General features: G+C 37.1%; 2 protein-coding genes, 1 long non-coding RNA gene and 1 pseudogene across 11 annotated transcripts in view; 2 read left to right on the forward strand and 2 right to left on the reverse strand.

Annotated features, from left to right (window-relative positions):
- The window catches only part of LOC126922648 (uncharacterized), an 85485-nt gene extending 80388 nt beyond the window's left edge, over nt 1-5097 (reverse strand). Inside the window, exon 1 of the long non-coding RNA XR_007712878.1 lies at nt 4989-5097. This is a non-coding gene — a long non-coding RNA (uncharacterized LOC126922648). The remainder of the gene's footprint in view (nt 1-4988) is intronic.
- Nucleotides 1-25989, forward strand: part of LOC126922566 (neuropeptide CCHamide-1 receptor-like) — a 189286-nt gene that overhangs the window by 30272 nt on the left and 133025 nt on the right. The gene's annotated exons all lie outside the window — the stretch shown is intronic.
- LOC126922636 (immediate early response 3-interacting protein 1-like) overlaps nt 791-25989 on the reverse strand; it is a 32142-nt gene continuing 6943 nt past the window's right edge. For 2 of the 8 annotated variants that reach the window (XR_007712854.1, XR_007712857.1), the window contains exons 2-3: nt 1344-1579; nt 1040-1141 (exon numbers count right to left, since the gene is read on the reverse strand). Coding sequence is in view for 1 of the 8 variants with exons in the window: in XM_050735435.1 (XP_050591392.1) it covers nt 910-965; nt 1040-1141; nt 3629-3755 (285 nt within the window). In the remaining 7 variants the exon portion in view is untranslated. Of the gene's footprint in view, nt 966-1039; nt 1142-1343; nt 1580-1890; nt 2037-3628; nt 3815-6526; nt 6542-25989 lie in introns of those variants that run through there. The other 6 variants (XM_050735435.1, XR_007712856.1, XR_007712855.1 and 3 more) reach the window with 6 other exon arrangements.
- Nucleotides 3905-24575, forward strand: LOC126922555 (6-phosphofructo-2-kinase/fructose-2,6-bisphosphatase-like; annotated as a pseudogene).

The following is a 25989-nucleotide window of genomic DNA, read 5'->3' on the forward strand; positions in this document are numbered from 1 at the left end:
TATGATTTAAATTATGAGTGAGAGAGTACATTCGAAGACACTTAACGGAAAGAGACGTCCTGTAGCGGAAGTTCGCCACATCTCTTCACCATGAATTTCCCCGTACTTTCAAGAATAAAATGTAAATGACTAATTGAGAAAATGAAACAAGTTCCGAGCACGTGTCTTGAGTGAATAGAATTTCGAAAAAAAAAATAAAAGTAAAAAGATATTCAATTCTTTGACGATTCTCCTAACGAAATATGAGATTTTCAATTGTTGGCGTCGATAAAAAAAAAATGGAACTAAATTGCAACTTACAGTTACATGTTGATGTCGCATGACAAACTTCCTTTTATAGAGTTGATGTTGCAATATGAATTTCGACGGTTGTTTCAAGTTTATTTGTAGACATTGGCAAAATGAAGTAAGTAGATGCTGTTTAGTGTAGGAAAAAGCAGATGTTTAGAGCAGATGGAACAGGAACTGCTAGATAACGTGGAAAGAAATATTCTAAAAAGTTCGAAATGATGAATGATATTTTAGATAAATATTTAAGTATATATGGAAATATATGTATTTTGATATGATAAAAGGTTTGTTGTGTATTACCGCATTATCGTATGAAGAATTTTTTGTCTTCACTACGATGATTAGAAAAATATGTAAAACGTATCCAACATAATTAAACAATTGGAAGCTTATAAAATAATATAAAAATAAATAAGAATTGATATAGATAGAAACAACATATATAAATACTGCTATCTTTTAAAATACTTGCAGTACAAAAATATGCTGAAACACGATATAATAAAAAATACTTTACTCTTCGATACAAAGGTAAAAATAAAAGAATGTAATTTTGCGTTTATGTACATCACTTTTCACAGCTCATTGTCCTTTTATTTACACCATCAATCGTTTCTTTCACCCAAGCACCAGTTTCACAATTATTGTTACGATATTTAGGAATATCAATGGAACTGCAACAAACAACATATTTCTGTTATATTTAAATTAATTATCAAACGAATTAAAATAATTTGTTTGTAATTACTTCGTGCCACCGTTCGTATGGACCTAATAAGGTTCAAAATTTGTGACTTTACTGTAGGAGGTTCTCCGAAGCCTTGAACATTTTGCCACGACGCCCAACCAACTGTAACAATGTTTAAACAAAAATTATGTAATATATTCCAATATACAAGTAAAAACATATACATATGATTTATATATTTATCATACTACGCGATATATGTAAATACAATAGATAACATAACCTACAAATTCTTCATTTCTATGCAGGGAAAAAGTTCAGTATAAAAGAATAATACAAACAAAAATATGATGATATTGTGTACCTTTTGCAGGAAATCTTTCTTCGTTTAAAACGCAGATCGCATTCAAACACAACATAGTCGCTTCAAAAAGTGTCCAAAGTGTAAACGCCACATTATATCGATATGATGAATGATAACATTGAGAATATCACGCAGCGCCACTAGCGTAGGGAAAGGTAAAACAGCTTCATACGCATCAAACAATCAATTTGTATTGATTAGGAACCGTCCTGCCATCTTCCGTGTTCAGCTGGAAACTAGCAATTAAAAAAGTGGCGTTATGCGGGAAATTTGAATTAAAATTTATTTTTACTATGTCAAAATATATTTAGAGTAATCTCGAGCGATTTAAATATCGCTCGAGATTCCAAAAATAAGATAATCTTGGATTTCGTTTTATCGTTAACGTTTTACAAATGCTTGCAAAAATAGTACTATATGGAAACTAAGAGCCTTAAAACGATATTCGAAAGAATCGGTAGACTTTACAAGTAACTTAACAACGCGATAATACAACGGATGGTTGGGAGTATTATTCTATTTATAATAATTGAACGACAAAGCGCACCTTCTTGGCACTAACGCTTTTGGAACAGGAGTACGAGTGTTTCTAGACGATTCGACGCTCTCTTCTCAATTGAGTTACGTTAACGATTCATGTGTGCCGATTTAGTTATAGAACTTAGAGTTCATTTCATGCTACCCTCGATCGTTCATGACCTCTATCATCATTTTATCACGCGCCGTTCGTGGCACACGTTTATCACGTGTAAGGAAATTCGTGGATTTTAATATTCTGATATCGTTTTGCGTATGCAAAGAAAAGTCGGAATCTTCCATATCGTGATGAAAGTCACGGACGTATTTGACGTGTGCAAATATCTTTCTTGTTTGTAGACGATAAGTATTCAGCAAAAGCTATGCTAACTCACAGCCTCGAACAAGTGTTGTATTACTGCAAAAAATTGCAACACAGACTAAACTCGCGTCGGCGGAAAGTATGCGTGAATCACGTGTACCAAATGTCACGTTTATGCAACTGTAGAAAATATTGCATTATGCTAGGTTTAAAAAAAGTTTGAGACAAAACTATCATTAATTTCAGGAAAAATTTCCAACCTGTACAATGCACGTTTTATTTGGCAACAAGACAATATAGGAAAATTGTTCCAAAGCCAATGTTTCCTCGACTAATTTAGATCTTCCACGAATTCATTCAAATCATTCATCATCCCCTAACAGATAATAATATTTTTCATATACAACGATAACGACTGCCTTAATTTTAGCTATCTATATAAATCACAAGATACTCTGATTCATTTCTCCAATAATTACGCAAATCGTATGATTACAGATCTTCTGTCACATAAAAATGTGTACTTTTCAATAAACTAGACGCAGCAATAAACATACATTATAATCAAACTTATAGAATCAATTCTAAGAAATCGTATGATTCAAATCCACATCAGTGTGCGAACTATTTCCATAATTTATGCCGTATTAGACTGTACCTGCTGCAATTTCACAGGGTAATAACGCGTTACCATTCACCGACTGAATTAAATGACGCTGAATGTGAAGTACACGAGTCTGACCGCTCATGTTCGCTAAATATCATCGGAGAAATAGAAGAAACAAACGTGGACTTTGGTCGGTTAACGAACGAAGAAAAATGAGAAGGTCGATTTGTGAACGTTAGATACCGATCAAAGCAAATATTATTTCAATCGTCGCATAATTGCAAAAGAAATGATATTCAAAGCTTGCATCTTTTCATCCAAGTAGATTGTAAATAATTATCATTTGTTATTGCAATCCTGTTTTCAGTCCGAATCATGTATTATCTAATCTATTGCCTGCAATAAATAATACTTGGGTGACGTCGAAACTGTTACCCAGGAAGCAAGAGTAAAATGCTTAAGCCGTGCAATTATGAATTACGTGATACGTTACGGTAACAATTAATGAGGCATAAGGTCCAATGATGGAACGAGAGGAAAGAATGATTCTGGTATCAGTTCGTGTGAACTGAAGGCGTGTACAATTGTACACTTAAGAACGAAATTCTATGTTGTCATCGTTTCAAGAATTAATACGTTAATGGTCCAAATTAGACTAGTTTTTATAATACAATGTCTAAGTAATGTCTATAATAATGTCTAAGTAAAGCGATTATAGTTAATCGACCAAAATAAACGTAAAGAGCACTATAACGGTGATTCGAATTTGGTGGAACGTAGCTCGCGTCTGTCGAAATTATAGTTGAGACATTGTACGATGTTATATAATAAAGATTCTACCAGATTCCTCCATGACCGCTGTTGATATTTTCACGCAGATTTGTAAAATATTATGTAAAAAGTCGCATTGTCTAAGGTTGCAGTGGCCCAGTAAATATCGACGTTTTGTCCTCAAACGTAAATACATTCGACGTGTCCCCAATATGATTGCTGTATACTAGTAGTGGGGTAAGCGAATCGTTGATTGGCCAGTTTCAACAGAGGGAGCCTACCAGGTCCGTCTCGATGTTGCTAAAAGCTGCAGCAAATGGGGGAATATCAGTCGCTAGTACCTCCTCGATCTTACTAGAGACGACCGTTTTCACTTCACAATTTTACTTCGTTTTCACTTTGACTTTTAAACACTTTCGTATAACTTCAGTTACAGAACGTTAGGCGGATTTGCACGCAACATACAGTGAACAAAACATCAACAAACGCAGAGATTAGAATCGGACAATAGAGAGTCGACAGTTATATTCGAAGGTCTTTGGTGGATAAAATTAATCTGGTAAACCGGTTGTACGAGAACTGATTCTGCAGAGGCAACTCCACAGATTGTCCGTGTGAAACCACGTTGTCGTGGGCGGTAAAGGGAGAGAAAAGGAGCTAAAAAGGGTAAGGAATACCTTACATATAAATATACATAACCAAAGCAGAGTTGAAGTGGCGGCGAGAAGGGAACACCAGTGTGCTGGAAAACGGTGAGGCAGCACCGTGACTATGTAAACTACTAGCATATACTTGTGGCAGCGCGTGCGCAGAGTCGGACAACGTCTGTATCGACAATATTTATAAAGGTACATCGTAACGTGATAGATAGATCGTCGACGATCAAACAATCAAGTAAATCGAGGGTAAAAGAAGATTTAACCAAAGAAGAGGACAAAATCGGAGAACTGGGCTTTTCTTCGAGCATAGGCAAAGAAGCACGCAAACTGGCTCCAGAGGTGAGGATCAAGCAAATTGGAATGAGGGAGGACCTGTTGTCCATAATACGGCACACAAGTAGCGATCATTTTTCGGAAGAACTCTAGCCGAAGATTGAGCAGCAAAACGGGTAAAAAGGAGACTAGCAATAGACCACTGTTTCCGAGTATTTTATACAAATAGAGGGCTCTTGTTTGCTGGATATTTCAAGCAAAAGCGTTACCAGGATCACTTTCATTCTCTTCCTGTAATTATCGACTTCTCGACTGGTCTACCTATTGACTTGTGTTTTCCCGAAGGGAAACCAAAGACCCCAATTTGAATAGTTCATCGTCGGGTTATGCCCTGGGTTGCCGCCTGTCTCGACCTGTTGGCGGCACCGATTCTGGGTTACTGTCTGGCCGTGAGGAAACTTGCACTGCAAGCCGGCTTTTTCCAAGAAGAAACGAACAAATCGATCGTAACACAAGCGGTGAACGCTATCAATACGTCGACTATACAAAAGGAGACTGCGCCGTGCGCTGATACGATGGCACCAAGCGTCGAAGAACAGCGCCAAGGTAAATCGATTAAATGGAACACTAGTAATATGAGTTTCATCTAATTGATATTATTTACTCGTACAATCACACCATGTTCGATATATTCGATAGGTAACGATGTTATTGAATAGCAATTCAATCGGTAATCAGGTTGCGAAACATTCGATGGGAAACGTTATTTATTTCTTATCTATCGAAAACGAAAGCATCGGATTACTCTGCGTTATGCAATGCAACAGTCATCATAAAAAATTGCATGGAAATGCAATATGCAAACGAAATTAAAAAATGCCACCTGCGGAAATACCGGATGAAATAATGGCTTTTTTCATCGTTTGTTTTTCTCATTGAAACGCATTACGCTTTTTCGCTCGTTCTCTTTGAATTTCTCGTTTCGTGTCAGCTAGATCTTTAGCTATTACACCGAAATTCCCACGAAACCAGGCCACGGTTTCACGAATCTGTGATCTCCACTTGTAATAGGAGTGGTGACTATAAATAAAACACGATTTAAATAGATATCCGTGTCGTATGTTCGAAACGCGTGCGACGAATGAAAATTCAGCATGTAACAAATAACTTAAAATTGATAAACTTGTTGTTTTCATTGAACTCGCATGGAAAATGAAAACAATAAACAAAGAAAGATTCACAGTATAAAAACGAGGAATCTGTACATAGATTTGCACTTGTCGCGCTATCTGAGAGATAAATTTATCGCGAGAGGTAAGTTTACGGCGTCTAATAACGGAGGTCTGTCGCCTAAAAAGTTAGTATGCATTGATAAAAAATATTTTGTCCTTTTCCATTTATCATCAGTTCAGTCGGACCAATTAGCGTGCACCTTTCAAAGAGGCGTTTCTGTCGCCTAAGGTTGTCCCCGGTTTTCTTTTAACGACGATAAATTGCGTGTCAATGAAAAACGCGACGGGTACAGTCACACAGTTCGTAAAGGCAGAAAAGATCCCGAAGGTCAGCAGGAGTCAGAGATGTAAACGAGAAAATTATGGTAACGACATGGATTATCATGATCCCTGCAATTATTGTAATCTCGTCGCAGGGGAAAATCGTTTCTTAACCTCTTGCGTTGCTACTATTTTTTATAACTATACATAATTAGCTATACGCGATTAAAAGATTCAATTATGGGAACTTTGCATTGCGTTCTTTTTGTATTCCTTTCATTTACAATTAAAGTCTCTGTATTCACAAGTGTGTCTGGATATAAGAAGATAAGGGGTTAATCAATACTGGAGAAGATATTGCGTGGTTCCATGTTTCTTCTAAACGTGGCCTCGAGCACAAAAGCTGTTATTCGTGAATGAATGGAGATTATTCAGTACCAGTCACCGAAGGACATCGAAATATCGTTTAACAAATTCATCTTATTGCTATTCGTAGTAACATAAATTAAGCACAACAAAATTATCGATGAGATAAATTAAACCTTCAGGTATCCTCGATCTTTGAATATTAATATGTGTCCGATATTTTTAAATCTGCAATCGGCATCGTACCACATAGAAACTTCACTGATATATTCTAAGACGCGCTATTAATTTCGTTATTTAATTGAACTTAAACATAGAATTATTTGAGACAACGATGTCTTTTGACAACATGGATATTGCTGGTAAGAATTCGTTACACGTTCCAATGTTTACCTCGCGATAAACCGTGAAAGAATTTAATGAGACAGAGGAAGAGGGAGTGAGAGAGGGAGGGGAGAAACGAAAGGTAAAATTTCTTCAAGAATATCCCATGAGAGATATTATCTTAGCTCGTGAAACGGGAATGTGCACATTGCACATCGTACAAGTTGTACGCCAATAAGACTAAAAACTCCACGATCGAGGGTGTGTCCCTTGTGTTTCTTTGAACTGCTACTTTCATGATCAGCCGTGCATGTAGTCGTTACACGTGCATTATCATCAACACGCGCCAATTATTTATATTGTCCTTGTAGATACGCACAGCTTATAAATATACAGTGGGAAAAAAGTAGCTGTTGTCAGCTGTGAGAGAGTTGTATCTTATATCGTAATACGTTTTATACTCAGTTGACGCAAATGCTCCTTATCTCAGAGCACGGTGGTTTCTTATCAAAAGTTTCGTTTCTTTTTTCTATATCTCAGTAACTAAACGATCGTACCAGGTCCCACGAGTATCTCATCTTATCAAACTCAAGTGCTTTCGAATTTTATAAAGCTTCAATAATTTAAGCTCCTCTCTATCGTAAAATTCTGACAAGAGTTTTCGAGTACGATGAGTTCCAGAAATTGTCTTGTTTTATCTAGTTCAAGTAGCTGTCAGTTCAATTTTTCTTTTTCCTTTTTCTTTTTTTTTTTTTTTTTTTAAACGAAATTCTGTGGCAAATTTGGTGAAATGCGATGTAGTGGTAGCTGCCGTTACAGCGCATGTTCCGATGCAACAAAATGGTTTTCTCCACAAGACCGATTATTGATTTTCTGCCGCTGAGCTTGTTCTTATCCTGCGCATGACAGCATATGGAAATGACCGTGATGAATCTTCGCGAAGACGTAACGCAATTTTCATAATTAATTACTGTATTCTGACGTTACAAATTTCATTGCCATTTGTTCATAGATAAATAAATATTATCGACACGATATTCCATGGAATAATTTAGTATTCACGCATACGTTGGTAGCCGTAGCGTGGCGAGAGTACATGCGTTGTTACAATTCAACGCTTGAATAATAAATCGAGTGACGACACGTTTCAGGTCAACGTACCAACTGTTAAAGCTGGTTTCATGGGGATTCTCGATAGGTGATAGTACATCGTTCGGTATACGCGAATGATCGGTATTGATCGTGTATCGCGTGCAACAGCTTGGTAAATACGACACTCGAAGCTGCACTTTGAATTATAAAACAATATACATACATCGGTATATCATCCGATTGTTTGAGTTGAAAAACTTCCGTTTTCAATACGTTTTATTTTTCAAAGCGAAACGTGCGATTCGTTTGTATAATCTATAAACGTGCATCGAAGCTCTTTTATCCACGGATCAAGGGGTCTAATTCGTAATTATTTTGTTGACACGCGTTAAGTCGAGAAAAACAGACACGCAAATAAAAATGAAGACAGATATAGCGAATGACGAAATCGTTCCGTGGCGTACGTGCTTTTGCTTATGGTAAAAAATCTACTCAGAGATTCGTTAAATTAGTCCAAATGTAATGACCTTTATCGCTTTTCGAGCTTCGATTATTAGGCACAAGGACATGCCGATTCGAAACAACACGCGATAACGCATATTTCTATCGCCATGTCGAATTTCGTGAACTCAGATAATTCGATAATTCTTACTCCATTTCAATTTTTTATATTGTAAACAGCGAGTTAATTATAACGTTACAGACAGGTCGTCGTACGTATTTTCGTACTTGAACTTTAATCCTGTTTTGAACTTTCATTCTATACACCGCAATATATTGCGTACGATTACATATCGATTACGAACGACTACACGATATATTACATAAATTATCGCATGACATATAGAGTTTTGGAAAATATAGCAATCAAATACGTAGATCGCGGATATTTATACGGTTCTGAGAAATATAGAAAAATCCAAATAATTACACAATCATATAAAACATATATAAAAATATGAAGGTGTTTGAAAAGTTCGCAACATTTCCGAGAATTGATAAGCTCTGTAATCGATTGCGATAAAATTTGAAGGGGTTAATTTATACCTTTTATAGAGATTTCATAAATTTAATTTATATGAAGCAGTATTGTATTTTATATTCGATAGAATGTCAATTCTACGAAAATACATTTTATTTGAATTTCGCTACGAACTTTTCAAATATATGAGCTATAAAATTGCTACATTTAGCGAGTGAAACAAATATTTCTCACAAATATTTCGCATGAATATCCGTATTCCAAAAATGAGAATAGAATAAGTCAGAATGTCGAACAAACAAAAAACAAAGTTTGTTGTTGAGATTAATACCGCGAAAGAAGCGGCAGTCGCAAAAGTGTAGCCAAAAGCTCTCGAGCATGAGGAGAGAATTCTAAATATAAAGTTCACCAACGCTCGGTTTTTAACGTGGAACCCAACAGGAAGGCATCAGTACTCGGTTGAAATTCGCACTCTGAAGTTCGCGAGTTCGTCTAGCCGGTTGTGTCATTGAAACGCATTCTTTATTATTGATTCGTCATTAGTTGATTGTCGAACAGTGTTGTTAACGGTACATTGTAAAGAACATGTGTGTGATCGGTAAGGATTATTCTTCCATCGATCAATAGTGAAAACGATTTTAATCTAAATGTACGGGTAAAAAGCAGAATGCTCATGCAAATGTTGCACGCAATATAATGCTCGCGTATATCTTTTATTTTCACTTTTACGTTCATTGTTTCGTAGAAACCTAAATATTTCATTCGACGAAAACAAAATAAAAATTTAAAACATCTTGTTCATAGCGCGCGAGAAAGAGTTCTTTTGTGAATCGAAGATGCGTCGGAGGGAAACGATAATTTTCTCACTAATTTCATTCTTACTATTATACGATCACATTGTTCGATTTTCTATCGAATTACGTCACATACGTTCACATTGTTAACGATCATTCGACTGTTGGCTGGCTTAACAAACTAGCTTGGCACCGGGTCAGATCTATCATAGTCGTTTGGGTGCATCTTTTAAAATTAGTCGTTATTATTATATTATTATACACATAAAAATAACCGGATGCTACAATGAAATGCCTTAGAAAATATCTGACTTCTATCGTAATCGCGTATTGGCGTTGGTAAATTTGTTCACGATCTGTACATTTATACTCGCGTCTTTGTTGCACAATCCTTTGTCTCCTTGATATTTATCAATGGCCATACGTCTACTCATCAAGCAAGTGAAAATGCAATTAATTACACGAGTATCATAGATTCTGTTGCTTTCAGAACCCAAGGATAAAATCACAATAAGGACGTCGGGGATAATGAAGTCTCCCCGAAAATTCTCAGGGGTTGTAATCGCGATGTGCGGTTTACCAGGTCGTGGAAAAAGCCAAGTGGCACAATGCCTTTCGCGCAGACTCAACTGGAACGGCGATTCCACTAAAGGTTGGGAATTCTGTTTTGTTTACTGCCAATTGCTACACTTAAAAACGAAACCTGTTCATTAAATCATATTAGTCATCTTAAATAAGCGGTTTCGTAGTATTATTTCCATTCGACCAACAATTATCTGTGTCTCTTCTTTTTTTTTCCTTTTTTACTTCCTATTTTGTGGTTGTATTATGTGTACAAGTCACGTGTCTGATCATTAATTCGTTAGTTTTTCATTTTTCCCGTTTTTGTTTTCAACACGGTCGTTAAGAGGATTTATTACATACGCTAAATAGACTTGTTACGTAAATCAACATTTGTGGCGCTTTGAACAAATTTTAATTTCTATTTTGTAATATATTACATTGTGCTCTTCCTAATTTTTACAACCTTATAAAATACTACAAATAGATATATTCTCTACATACGCATATACGTATACCAGATGGGGACTATATAACATGGTGGAAAAAAAAAACATTATTTCATATTGTTCCTTTGTGAAATGCTAAATAATTGTTCTATGTTATTACGTCCCGGGACCTATTTATATTTCATGTATAAATAAAACTATTCTTATATATTTTATACTGCATTAATTTCGTCATACCATTATAGTAACGATGGTAATAATAAAAAATTTATAATTACAATACGAAGTTGATGTGTACTTATTAACCGTGTACTATAACGAAACTTAAATCATACCATGATTTGAATATTATATCGCAGGTCTACTTTATTAAAGTTTATGTTTAAAATTAGCCATTGTTCCCTGACTTTGCATAAGCTAGGTTTTAATGCTTTGGGGACCTCGATGTACGAACCATTCTATGACTTAGGCAAAAGTCTATATACTTTAGTATATAGTACATAGATAGCGTATATACCTTCTACATCTCTAAATCAATGCTTTTGCGTAGGAATTTGCATGGCGCGATCAAGATAAGCTGCGCTATCGTTATCCATGGGGAGAAAGCTACATCGACGCCATGCACCGCGTGGAACCGGTTATTGCTGAATTACAGAGATCCAACAACATCTTGGTCGTGTCTCATCAAGCTATTCTGCGCTGCATCATTGGCGTTTTCACAGATAAAAAACCGGGAGAGGTGCCTTACGCTGAGGTGCCACTGCATACCATCATCCGAGTCAGCAGCCAGGGTTGCAATTACAAGGTGGACTTCTGCAAGTTACCCATCGAGTGCATAAACACGACTCGCGTGAAGCCGAATAATTGTAGCGCGGACAGAACCGCGGACGATGCTCTGCTCACAGTCCCAGCACATTTCGACATACCGGATCCTTGGCGAAATCTTGGCAGCGGACCCATTCTCGTACAACAACACTGAGAAACCGCTCGGAGATCCAGGATCATGTCGAAAATTCGATGTCTGTTTGTTTGTAAGCCCTGGAGCTTTCAGCAGTGATGTCTTCTTGGAATATTTTTGCTTTTGAATTCAGGCAGGGGATGAAGATTTGAAATATCATGCAAGTATGGATTGAATATATTATTAGTACATATATATGTATAAGTAGATCGCTTTAAGGTATCTTTAAGAAATACAGATTCGATGAGACGGAAGATGATGATATCGGAGTCAATTCTAGATAAATAGATTGGATAGATCGCGTGAAAGAAACGACACGTAAAATCAAATAATCGTTATCGAGACTGGATATTTATTTCTGAAATTTTCATTTTCTCATGAATCCCGAGAAACTTAGGTCGTTTCAACTTTGACTTGTTTATCGTCGAGTTCCGTTACCTTCGCGGGATGTACTCCGATTGTCATGTTTTTCCTCGTTGATTCTGTTCCCATTGGCAATAATTTAGTATCCTACTGCTGGAGCCCTCTATACGTTATGTTTAAGCAGTTTAATTTTAATAATCATATACAAGTCAAATGTTACATTAAGTCTAATATGTCGCAGATGACTATCGCAAGAAATATTTTAATTGTACATCGTAAAATTCAGAAAGACAGGCAATCTTTTAAATTGTAAGAATGCGAAACATGTCTTTCGTATTAAATTCTATTTCAAAATATTGATATAATATATACAACGAACACACGAAAGACAGTTTTTTTAGTATTGTACTATTTATAGGTGATAGAATTTTAGATTTATGTATTTTCGTTTGCCTAGTTCCTAGCACAACGATTGTAAGCCTCAAGATTTGGACGATATTAGGATTTTTATTACTGTAAAGTACAATTGAAAGATACTATATCGTAGCGTTATATAAAGTTTGACTATAAAACGGACCTGATATCATTGTTAACAAGGAAATAACGAATATTGTATTTTTCGAGTGTGTATGAGTGTTCGAACGATAGATGTATATTTCTAGGCACAAAATTAGCGGTATACTGTGCTACGGTCTCATTAAGAAATGTCAAACATTCGAGCAAAGTATTTTTCTCTACGAAGGAAAGCGCGAGAAATAATCAACAGAGGCGATTAAGAAAGAAAAAAAATCGATATCGAATGGTGCCTTCTTCTGTCGATATACTGTTACGTTTCACTTAGAGTTATATTCTATCTCGTGGACCGCATAAATATGCATAATATTTTATTAGGCATCACGTGGAAATCTCCGAGCAATCCATTTATCCAGAACAAGCTCGAGGATTCGCAAAATGTGAATAGAATAAAAAATAAATAAGCCTTACGGAACTAATTTATTCTGAGATGAACTAAGTATGGCAGGGGGCAAATTAATTTTCTATACAAGTATACAAATGGCATAAGTTATCTAGTCCATTCATTGCTGAACATTCTGGCGTTCTTTCTTTTCTCTTTTGCTATGCGGGAATCGACATAAAAAATTATACAGCGTTCTAAATGTTAAGTCGTATTAATACCTTTTAAACTCCTTTGTTTGTTTGTTTCTTAATTGTATATTGTATTTTCGAGCTATCGCGGGGAGACGCGGTCGTTAGAATACGCGTCAACGGGAATCGTAAATTCCCGTTACGATTAGAATAATCAACACCACGAATAGTTCGATCCCCGTATTTCGGTTAGGACAATCGGGGTAGTTGTTGCGGTATAACACTGGGAGTCACAGAGTTATAATAATGTATATTTCCAACACTTTATACAATCACACAAAGTAGTAACGCCGTTGATTAAGATACAGATAACGAAAAGAAGGATTATTCTTAGATGAGAGAAGAAGAGCTATAGGAGCTCTAGGCTCTTGAGAGCTGTAGGAGCTGTCGGACTTCTGGATACTGTGAGAGCGGTAGGAGACTCTAGGCCGTGTAGGCCTAACATAACTTCCGCAATTAACATTCAATGACTCGTGTATATGACTAGAATGATTCAATAGAAACAGGTACAGCTTTGAATAAGTTTGACTAGATAAAAAGTGATTATCAAGTAAACTGCGAACATGCATTTGTGAGAAATTTATGAACGTACGTAATATGCAAAAATATATAAAGTACGCAAAATAGAGTAGTCGTTAGAATATTTAGTAAAGCAAGTTTCTGCTTAGGTTGCATTCCTTCAGCAGTATCCATAAAAATATGAATTTGAATAAATATTCGCAGTTTACTATTCAAGACCCTGATGGAAGCTTAGACAAAGTCTTAACCACAAATCTTAAAAAATCAGCAAAAGTACAAATATTTCATAAAGTTTCACCATTGTTTCAATGTGAAACGACGAGATTCAATAAAATCCCGTCAGTATCCATTTTAAATGCCCGACCTCATCAATTTGGCAGTATAATCTCTTTGTTTACTCGCCAAATGGAGGTCCAAGCTTCTCAGCATTCTGTCTTGAATCTCTGAGGCACGAAAACTGTTACATATCGATTCCGGTTTGTAAACCAATTTTAAAGAATTATTATTTTCTATGATAGTAACAAAAAATCAAAATCAGTAAAAATATCGATTTCTACGTCCATTATGTTTTGATTCTATACTTTGTACGGTTCTGCCTTCTTTACATTACAAAAACAATATTTAAAAAATTGTTTGCTAATATCATAACTACATCACAAGATATTTGTTTGTTTCATTATTGTAGTATCGGAAAAAAGGACAGGATTAGGATAATTTAGATTTGTAAAATTCTCCTAATACTATTTATTTAAGATAAATAAAAATAACAGAGATTAATTGGACAGAGAACGATAAATGTTCAACTTGAACTAAAACACAAAAGTCTTATTCCACTCAAATCACTCTCGCGTCTCTTTGTCTTTTCTCGTCCCATCGAACACGTGTTCCGAAACCCCCGTGGCCAGAGTCACGCAGGCTCTTTCCACAAAACTATCCACTTGAAAGGACCGTCGACACATTGATGTACTCGACGGCGCCGCGGCTCTCGCCACTTTGTATACGGTTCGGCCGATATCTTAGGCCTTTTGCCCACGATACTACAATATTTTTAAACGGACATATCGTAAAACTTGCTGACAAGGGCTAGTTGTCATGTCAAATCTTTGTCTGTTCATCGCATAAGATAATGGAAAAGAGAGAGGAAGAAAAAAAAATAGAAAGAAAATGGAAGAAAATGGGCTGAAGCGAAGGCAACGGCAGGAAAAGAAGGCAGCTAAGGGAAAAAAAGAAAAGCGAAGCTAAGAGTAGAGAAGGAGAGGAAGAAAAACAAAAGACGAAAATGGAGAGAAACAAGAAAACAAACGAAGCGAGAGAGTAGAAAATGGATCACAGAGAAGAAAATGACGGAAGAGAAAAATAAGAACGCGATAGAGAAAATCTTCTGTATATTCCAGAATTTAAGAAGTAATACTGTAATGCCTAATCTACATTTAACTGTTTATCTCAGATTTTTTATTGTCTTACTAAAAAATATTCTAATCTAGGTTTCTAATAATTAAATTTTAACTAATTAGGCCAAGTACCAAGTTAGTTGTCCCAGTTTAATACGTATCTTTCGTTCTCTGTGATCAACAGGTTGGAAAAATGGTGATCTCCATTGTCCTTATCTTCTTCATCTGCTTCCTGCCGTATCATATCTTTATGATTTGGTTTCACTTTTTCGCATCAACGCTAAATGACTACAATAAATATTGGCATATCTTCAGGATTATTGGTTTTGTCATGACCTTCATCAACAGCTGTATCAACCCCACCGCTCTATATTTTGTCAGCACAACATTTCGCGAGAGGTGAGAGTTACGTCGCGTGAAGAGGTCCACGCGACGTCTTCTATTGTCTGACCGTAAAGGCTCAAGCGTCGTTAGAGAAATCCTCAATAAACCTAAGGCCCATCATAAACCGAGTCTCATTAGCTTGCAGGAACCTTGAATCCTGCAAGTATTTTGGGTTTATATCTGGTACTTAAACAAGTCATTAGGTCTATTGAGCGTGCTTAAAGATTGCGCAGAAAGCTGGTATTTATAACGGGAAAAACTGATAATTATATGATAGAGAAAACCAGGCATTTATAGAATAGAAATGTCTGGATTTTTCCACGAGTCATGCCGATGGGGTGCTTACATCTCCCATCTTCAAGAGTTAACGTCTTAGCCAATGGGTAGCGCGGATACTTGTCCTCACCTTTCCTAACTAAAAATGTAAGCAACGAATCCGCGTTCTTCGTTCAAAAGGCACACCCATACCGAGCTTTCCTCCGTAATCACATCAGAACGAACTTCAGAGTTTTCCATCATCTCTCGCGGTGCCCACAAGTCTGACAGCTCCTATAGCTCTCACTCTCTCATCTAAGAATAATCCTTCTCTTCGTTATCTGTATCTTAACCAACGGCGTTACTACTTTGTCTGATTGTATAAAGTGTTGGAAAAATCTAAAATTAGCCGATCCAACATTTCACATACCAAGCCCGATCGAAGTAGTATTAAGCTCGGGACCAACTTTAACATCATTATGTGTCGGGCAGATTAAAATACCACAATCCATCGATACTGAGTTATGTTTGCAAAAAACTCGCTTCGGTTAGGTTATCGGGGGAGCCCACCCGCGCAATCGGGCACACATTCGTTTCACACTACCACACGCGATCTGACGACAACCACGTTTCCATCGTCAGCATCGCAACCATCTGATTCAACGTCACAAAACGTCTTGAATCAGTCCATCGCTCGAGATTCTCTGGATCGGAAGAAGCTGAATCCCGTCCAGGACAACAAGGATCAAATTCCGCCGACGGAAACCATCGCCGCAGCTCAAATGGCGATCCCGTCGCATACCACGCGGAGCTCACCGCGTGATACTCACAACGTGTCACCCACACGCGATCTGACGACCACGTTCGCAGCGTCAGCATCGCAACCATCTGATTCGACGCCACAAAACGTCTTGAATCAGTCCATCGCTCGAGACCCTCTGGACCGGAAGGGACTGATTCTCGTCCAGGACGACAACGGCCATACTCCGCCGACGGAAATCGTCCCTTCATCTCAATTGCCGATCCCGGCGCATACCACGCGGAGCTCACCGCATGACACTCGCAATGTGTCAACTACCCGAGATCGGACAACCACGCTCACAGCACCAGCATCGCAACCATCTGATTCAACTACACAAAACGTCTCGAATCAGCCGAATGCTCCAGACCTGCTGGACCGGGAGGAACGGAATCCCGTTCAATACGGAATCAATACGTCGACTGTACAAAAGGAGACTGCGCCGTCCGCTGATACGATGGCACCAAGCGTCGAAGAACAGCGATAAGGTAAATCGATTAAATGGAACACTAGTAATATGAGTTTCATCTAATTGATATTATTTACTCATACAATCACACCATGTTCGATATATTCGATAGGTAACGATGTTCTATCGCAAACGAAAGCATCGGATTACTGTGCGTTATGCAATGCAACAGTCATCATAAAAAATTGCATGGAAATGCAATATGCAAACGAAATTAAAAAATGCCACCTGCGGAAATACCGGATGAAATAATGGCTTTTTTCATCGTTTGTTTTTCTCATTGAAACGCATTACGCTTTTTCGCTCGTTCTCTTTGAATTTCTCGATTCGTGTCAGCTAGATCTTTAGCTATTACACCGAAATTCCCACGAAACCAGGCCACGGTTTCACGAATCTGTGATCTCCACTTGTAATAGGAGTGGTGACTATAAATAAAACACGATTTAAATAGATATCCGTGTCGTATGTTCGGAACGCGTGCGACGAATGAAAATTCAGCATGTAACAAATAACTTAAAATTGATAAACTTGTTGTTTTCATTGAACTCGCATGGAAAATGAAAACAATAAACAAAGAAAGATTCACAGTATAAAAACGAGGAATCTGTACATAGATTTGCACTTGTCGCGCTATCTGAGAGATAAATTTATCGCGAGAGGTAAGTTTACGGCGTCTAATAACGGAGGTCTGTCGCCTAAAAAGTTAGTATGCATTGATAAAAAATATTTTGTCCTTTTCCATTTATCATCAGTTCAGTCGGACCAATTAGCGTGCACCTTTCAAAGAGGCGTTTCTGTCGCCTAAGGTTGTCCCCGGTTTTCTTTTAACGACGATAAATTGCGTGTCGATGAAAAACGCGACGGGTACAGTCACACAGTTCGTAAAAGCAGAAAAGATCCCGAAGGTCAGCAGGAGTCAGAGATGTAAACGAGAAAATTATGGTAACGACATGGATTATCATGATCCCTGCAATTATTGTAATCTCGTCGCAGCGGAAAATCGTTTCTTAACCTCTTGCGTTGCTACTATTTTTTATAACTATACATAATTAGCTATACGCTAAATCAACATTTGCGGCGCTTTGAACAAATTTTAATTTCTATTTTGTAATATATTACATTGTGCTCTTCCTAGTTTTTACAACCTTATAAAATACTACAAATAGATATATTCTCTACATACGCATATACGTATACCAGATGGAGACTATATAACATGGTGGAAAAAAAAAACATTATTTCATATTGTTCCTTTGTGAAATGCTAAATAATTGTTCTATGTTATTACGTCCCGGGACCTATCTATATTTCATGTATAAATAAAACTATTCTTATATATTTTATACTGCATTAATTTCGTCATACCATTGTAGTAACGATGGTAATAATAAAAAATTTATAACTATTGATAAATAGTTATAATTAATTGCTAATAAAAAATAATTGTTCAAATTATGTATTGCTATTAATCTTGGGGCGCCGGTCACCGGTGACCTCGACGATGCCACGGCCAAGTTGAGTGCCGGCCACCGGTGACCCCTATGGTATTTAACGTGTTAAATAATGACTGTAATGAATGTTTCGCGAATTGTTGAATGTTTCGATGAAAAACAAGAATCACAGGAAAAGTAGTGTAATTTCAATTTTCTCGAATGCTTCAAAATGACAAATGAGACATTGACAAAGAAGGGTAGTTTAGCTCACTATATTTTACGTCGTACTATTATATTGTTTCCATCTAACGATACAAACGTAAATCAAAAAATATCCAATTATTTAAGCTCTCCTAGACCCTTCCAACAACTAATGAATTACATTTAATTATTACTTTAGTGATGAGGGTTAGCGACTACCGCAGGAAAAGGCTGGAACCATATGGAGAGGCCGTATCGCACGAGCTGTTTCTTCCGGACCATACGACGAACGCAGCGTTGAGAACTCTGGCCCAACGAGACGCGATGCACGAGTGCGCTACATGGCTCGCAGGCGGAAATTCCGTAGCTGTAAGCATCAATTAGACGCGTGACAAACGTCTAGTAAAGATGTGAAATTGAATAGAATCTGGAGATAAATTCAGTATCGAAAGGAGAACGCGTGCCGTTGCATTCGATCGAAAATAATCGCAAAAGTTCAAGAGATTTCAGTATCGAATCGAGAACAACAACACACGCGATTGTATTTGATTGAAAATAATTGAAAATAGTTGAGAAAGATTCGGTATCAACACGAGAACGGGAATACGCTCGGTTATGCTTGATTGAGAGTAATCGAAAAAAGTTGAGAAAGGTTCAATGTCGAAACGAATGCAAGCACGCGCGATTGCATTTGATCGAAAATAATAGAACAGAGTTAAGAAAGAATTTTAATCGTTGCGCATTTGAAGAATCCGACCGGAAGAAGAAACACGTGTTTTTTTTTGTTATTATGTAACCGGAGCTGCAAGAATAGATTAGAATATTAGAACGGTCAAGGGTCGTATTTATACATAGATCGCGCTAACGGTGGACGACGCGATTAAACCGAGGCTAGTCAAGCCGGTCTACCTTTCTCCGACCGAACCGAATCTCGTCGTACGAGTTTTACCTTGCTTAATATTTTTAACAACATGTACCAACGTTCCACGATAGAAACCGCAATAGTTCATGGTGTTGAAAGTAGCTTAAGATCAGCTCGTTATTTTCTCGATATTATGCGCTTTAGAAATAGTCGAGAATTGAACAAATATGACACGAATTCAATATGAAGACTACAACGGTAAAACGTGTCTTCGCGTTAAATTTTAAATTCTATGTGGAAACGTATCTTAGATATTATACGAAACTAATTATTTAATTCTGAAATTAACGGTGCATTTTTCCTTCCAAATTATATCATATTGAAATATTCCTATTTATTCTAATTTATCGTATTCTTTCTATGTGGTCTTGATATATAAGTTAACAATAAGAGAAACCAACATGTAAATTCATATATAAATTACTCGCCATAATTATTAGGACATCTACACGTTATAAGCATCGATTGGAACACTTTGACACTTTTCTTTATCTGCTATATCTTACATTACAAAGTACATATGCCGCGAATGAAATAACAGATTTATAACGAAATTACTAGAAACGAAAAGCACTCCATTCGTATTAAATATCAATATGTGCCCTAATATTTATGGCCGGCGGTGTTCTTAATTGAATAATAATTAATTTTGACGAAGGGCCTGTAGCAACATGAAGACACTTTCAGTATTTAAATTGCATTTATCGGGAGAGAAAAACAAAAGTATAGGTTTCATATTCAAATGTGTTTAAATAATACAAATATTAGTTTAGATCATGAATTTATAGCACGTGTCAAAATATGATATAGTTTTGGTTAATTTTGACTTGCATTCTGCTGGTTTACACAAATTATTGGAAAGCTACCTCCTTGTTGCAGCAATCTCTCCAAATATACAATACAAAGAAAGACAACTGAAAATCGATATAGTCTAATGTCTATTTAAATAAAATGCGTAGGAAGAAATATACTGAAATTTGAGTTTGCGAGTCGTCACAGTTAGTTGCATTTAAGAATTTTCCTGTTTGAAGATCCTGGACGCCACGCTGGTGATGCGAGCGCAGCGCGCCGAGGTCTTCGACTATTTTTCCGAGCAGTGGTTATCGCGTCCTCTTTATCGAGTGCGTCTGCGACGATCCGGTTGTACTGGAGCGAAATTACAAGGAGATATTGCGGTACAGCGCTGACTATGTTGGCATGGATTCAATAACAGCCGAAGAAGATCTACGATTGAAGATAGCTCATTACATTCGATCTTACGAGCCAATGGATGAGAAGACGTATCCACGAATCCGTATCGACACCGGCAGCATGGATATGGAGTCCTGCAACGTGTCAGGCCATGTGGAGACAAATGTCCTTGGATATCTTGGAAGCGTCACTGTTGAGCCGCATACTCTTTATTTTTCTCGGGTTGGTAATCCATCAAATTTTACATTTGTCATCGTTTAATCCTCATCTCAAATGTTCTAATCCTAGAAGCTCAGCCTTAGCGTCTTTAGTCTTAATTATAAGAATTTTTCGACAAGTGATAATGATAACGATAATGAAGAAACGTGTTTGTTCTTAGATTACAAGCTGAGTCAAGGACAATTGAGCCAGGTCGTGGCGCTTGCAATTATTAAAAAGATTAACGTACATAACTGAGCACTCCATTTAGCATGACGAGCCCTCAATTGTTTACACACAACATGTTTTAAAAGAATACGTATACGTATACGCATACGTAAAAACATACATATTGTATTTTTAAAATCTTGCTATCTTATCAGGGTTTGGTTCCAAAATTAATTTCTTCTCGCCTGATCGTAATCTTATCATTGCTACGCCTCTCTTTTTGAACGTAATCAGAATATTCTACGATTTGGTAAAACTAAAGCTCTCCCTCTCTCTTTTGATTACAGCACGGCGAAAGCGAGTACAACGTATTGGTTAAGGTTGGTGGTGACGCAGTTTTAAGCGCACGTGGCGAGAGATATGCACAAGCGTTGGCCACTAAGTTCAACGCTATGCGTATTCCCGACCTGCGCGTGCTAACTAGTCGCCTTCGAAGGACTATCGCGACTGCTCGTGGCGTGGAAGCGCCCCAAGAACACGTGGCAGCACTCAACGAACTCCACGCCAATATCTGTGAGGGGCTGTCTTATGAAGAGATGCAGGAGCATTATCCGCAGGTAATTTCAGATCAAACGCGTCTTCCTCCTCGAAATTTCGTCACTGCTTGCATTGAATTACGTTTCAAGTGTTGTTGACCAAAGTGAAATAGCGAGTGAAGATAATTTATACTTTTAAGGATGATTCATCGAAAAATGCGTAAATTCGGTTTCACTTACTACTTGCCTAATCTTCTGGCTGTATTTAAACGAGCCTTCAATCGGTTGAATTTATCAGTCTCTAGCTCTAAGAGCTTTAATTTATTTGTGTAGTAAATGGTAGATAGCTGTAACAGTTATCATTGTAGGTTATAGGGTATAACGGTATAAGCTTTTAGGGTATATAGAGTATATAGGGTTTATAGGGTATAAGCTTTTTGAATTAATCTAATCGTATCAGTATTATGTTAGAAACATTGTACTATAATTGACACATTTAAGATTAGTATTTGATCAAAATTTTCCCAGTGATCGATTTGTTAATGCAGTTATAATTTGTATTTCAATAAGTTTGGGATCCTAGATATGGAATATTTATTATCTACTACGTTTGTCAATTTAATTCTCTAAGCGAACAACTTTCAATCGTATCTTGGAAAATGAATAATAACATAAATCTTCACGGATGACTCAAGCATTGAATACTTGGCCACTGGGGAAAAGTATCGAGTGACTTAACGTCTGCACTAACAGTCTGTAACTGATTAAAATTCAGTTGTATGCAAATTTATCCACTTACATCCACGAAATATTTGCTTGACTAATGAGAATGAGCGTTGAAGTTCAAAGAAATATTCCCAGTCAAGTACATAGCACATAGACGATAATCACAATGTTTCACGTTGCTAGATCGAACTCAATCAGTCTGATTAATCTGGACGAAGTTTTAGAACATGGATAAATGAATATTATAATTACAATACGAAGTTGATGTGTACTTATTAACCGCGTACTATAACGAAACTTAAATCATACCATGATTTGAATATTATATCGCAGGTCTACTTTATTAAAGTTTATGTTTAAAATTAGCCATTGTTCCCTGACTTTGCATAAGCTAGGTTTTAATGCTTTGGGGACCTCGATGTACGAACCATTCTATGACTTAGGCAAAAGTCTATATACTTTAGTATATAGTACATAGATAGCGTATATACCTTCTACATCTCTAAATCGATGCTTTTGCGTAGGAATTTGCATGGCGCGATCAAGATAAGCTGCGCTATCGTTATCCATGGGGAGAAAGCTACATCGACGCCATGCACCGCGTGGAACCGGTTATTGCTGAATTACAGAGATCCAACAACATCTTGGTCGTGTCTCATCAAGCTATTCTGCGCTGCATCATTGGCGTTTTCACAGATAAAAAACCGGAAGAGGTGCCTTACGCTGAGGTGCCACTGCATACCATCATCCGAGTCAGCAGCCATGGTTACAATTACAAGGTGGACTTCTTCAAGTTACCCATAGAGTGCGTAAACACGATTCGCGTGAAGCCGAATAATTGTAGCGCGGACAGAACCGCGGACGATGCTCTGCTCACAGTCCCAGCACATTTCGACATACCGGATCCTTGGCGAAATCTTGGCAGCGGACCCATTCTCGGACAACAACACTGAGAAACCGCTCGGGGATCCGCGATCATGTCGAAAATTCGATGTCTGTTTGTTTGTAACCCCTGAAGCTTTCAGCAGTGATGTCTTCTTGGAATATTTTTGCTTTTGAATTCAGGCAGGGGATGAAGATTTGAAATATCATGCAAGTATGGATTGAATATATTTTTAGTACGTATATATGTATAAGTAGATCGCTTTAAGGTATCTTTAAGAAATACAGATTCGATGAGACGGAAGATGATGATATCGGAGTCAATTCTAGATAAATAGATTGGATAGATCGCGTGAAAGAAACGACACGTAAAATCAAATAATCGTTATCGAGACTGGAAATTTATTTCTGAAATTTTCATTTTCTCATGAATCCCGAGAAACTTAGGTCGTTTCAACTTTGACTTGTTTATCGTCGAGTTCCGTTACCTTCGCGGGATGTACTCCGATTGTCATGTTTTTCCTCGTTGATTCTGTTCCCATTGGCAATAATTTAGTATCCTACTGCTGGAGCCCTCTATACGTTATGTTTAAGCAGTTTAATTTTAATAATCACATACAAGTCAAATGTTACATTAACTCTAATATGTCGCAGATGACTATCGCAAGAAATATTTTAATTGTACATCGTAAAATTCAGAAAGACAGGCAATCTTTTAAATTGTAGGAATGCGAAACATGTCTTTCGTATTAAATTCTATTTCAAAATATTGATATAATATATACAACGAACACACGAAAGACAGTTTTTTTAGTATTGTACTATTTATAGGTGATAGAATTTTAGATTTATGTATTTTCGTTTGCCTAGTTCCTAACACAACGATTGTAAGCCTTGAGATTTGTACGATATTAGGATTTTTATTACTGTAAAGTACAATTGAAAGATACTATATCGTAGCGTTATATAAAGTTTGACTATAAAACGGACCTGATATCATTGTTAACAAGGAAAGAACGAATATTGTATTTTTCGAGTGTGTATGCGATTCGTTGCTTACATTTTTAGTTAGGAATGTTGAGGACAAGTATCCGCGCTACCCATTGGCTAAGACGTTAACGCTTGAAGATGGGAGATGTAAGCACCCCATCGGCATGACTCGTGGGAAAGTCCAGACATTTCTATTCTATAAATGCCTGGTTTTCCATATCATAAATTATATCTATCATATAATTACCATATCATAGCTTTCTCCGTAATCTTTAAGCACGCTCAATAGACCTAATGACTTGTTTAAGTACCAGATATAAACCCAAAATACTTGCAGGATTCAAGGTTCCTGCAAGCTAATGAGACTCGGTTTATGATGGGCTTTAGGTTTATTGAGGGTTTCTCTAACGACTCTTGGGCCTTTACGGTCAGACAATAAAAAACGTCGCGCGGACCTCTTCACGCGACGTAACACTCACCTCTCGCGAAATGTTGTGCTGGCAAAATATAGAACGATAGGGTTGACACAGCTGTTGATGAAGGTCATGACGAAACCAATAATCCTGAAGATATGCCAATATTTATTGTAGTCATTTAGCGTTGATGCGAAAAAGTGAAACCAAATCATAAAGATGTGATACGGTAGGAAGCAGATGAAGAAGATTAGGACGATGGAGATCACCATTTTTCCAACCTGTTGATCACAGAGAACGAAAGATACGTATTAAACTGGGACAACTAACTTGGTACTTGGTCTAATTAGTTAAAATTTAATTATTAGAAACCTAGATTAGAATATTTTTTAGTAAGACAGTAAAAAATCTGAGATAAACAGTTAAATGTAGATTAGGCATTACAGTATTACTTCTTAAATTCTGGAATATACAGAAGATTTTCTCTTCCTCTCTCTTTTCCATCATCTTACGCGATGAACAGACAAAGATTTGACATGACAACTAGCGCTTGTCAGCAAGTTTTACGATATGTCCGTTTAAAAATATTGTAGTATCGTGGGCAAAAGGCCTAAGATATCGGCCGAACCGTGTACAAAGTGGCGAGAGCCGTGGCGCCTTTCAAGTGGATAGTTTTGTGGAAAGAGCCTGCGTGACCCTGGCTACGGGGTTTCGGGACACGTGTTCGATGGGACGAGAAAAGACAAAGAGACGCTAAGGGTAGTGTTAGTTGAGACGCCAGCGAGAACGAATGCAAAAGGAGTGCAGTATGAGTTGAGAAGCGACAGCGTGCGAGTGCAGAAGCCGAAGACTATAGTTGTCTATATAGACTATATATACTATGTAGGGTTGTAGAGTTGCTAGCGTTGTAGAGAGATCGAGTTGTTGCGTTATAGAGTTGCGAGAGTGATTTGAGTAGAATAAGACTTTTGTGTTTTAGTTCAAGTTGAACATTTATCGCTCTCTGTCCAATTAATCTCTGTTATTTTTACTTATCTTAAATAAATAGTATTAGGAGAATTTTACAAATCTAAATTATCCTAATCCTATCCCTTTTTCCCGATACTACAATATCTATAATAAGATTTCGCAGGTATCTGCCTCAGATCGACCGCGACCTTAGCAGATTTAGTCATCGTTCAATTGATCCTGTAAATATGCTTTCAACGTCTCGACACCGATGTCGTTAGATAATACGCCTTTGCCTCAACTTTTGAAATATTACGTTAAATAAATTCTCAAGTTCGATATTTAACTTCTTTCACAGAAGTCTTTTTTATCAGAAAGATAAATGGAGATTAGCTGGAAGAAAACATCGCCAAGAGAAATAGTCTTTCCACAGCCGAGGAACAAATCTGGGAAGAGTGCAGGCGTTCTAGCATCTACGAAAAATAAAGAGGCGATAACTCGTAGTCGTTCGAGCGAATGGATCATTTTGATTCGCATGCAGCGTG

The sequence above is a fragment of the Bombus affinis genome, chromosome 12 (genome assembly GCF_024516045.1).
Source record: "Bombus affinis isolate iyBomAffi1 chromosome 12, iyBomAffi1.2, whole genome shotgun sequence".
Lineage (NCBI taxonomy): Eukaryota > Metazoa > Arthropoda > Insecta > Hymenoptera > Apidae > Bombus > Bombus affinis.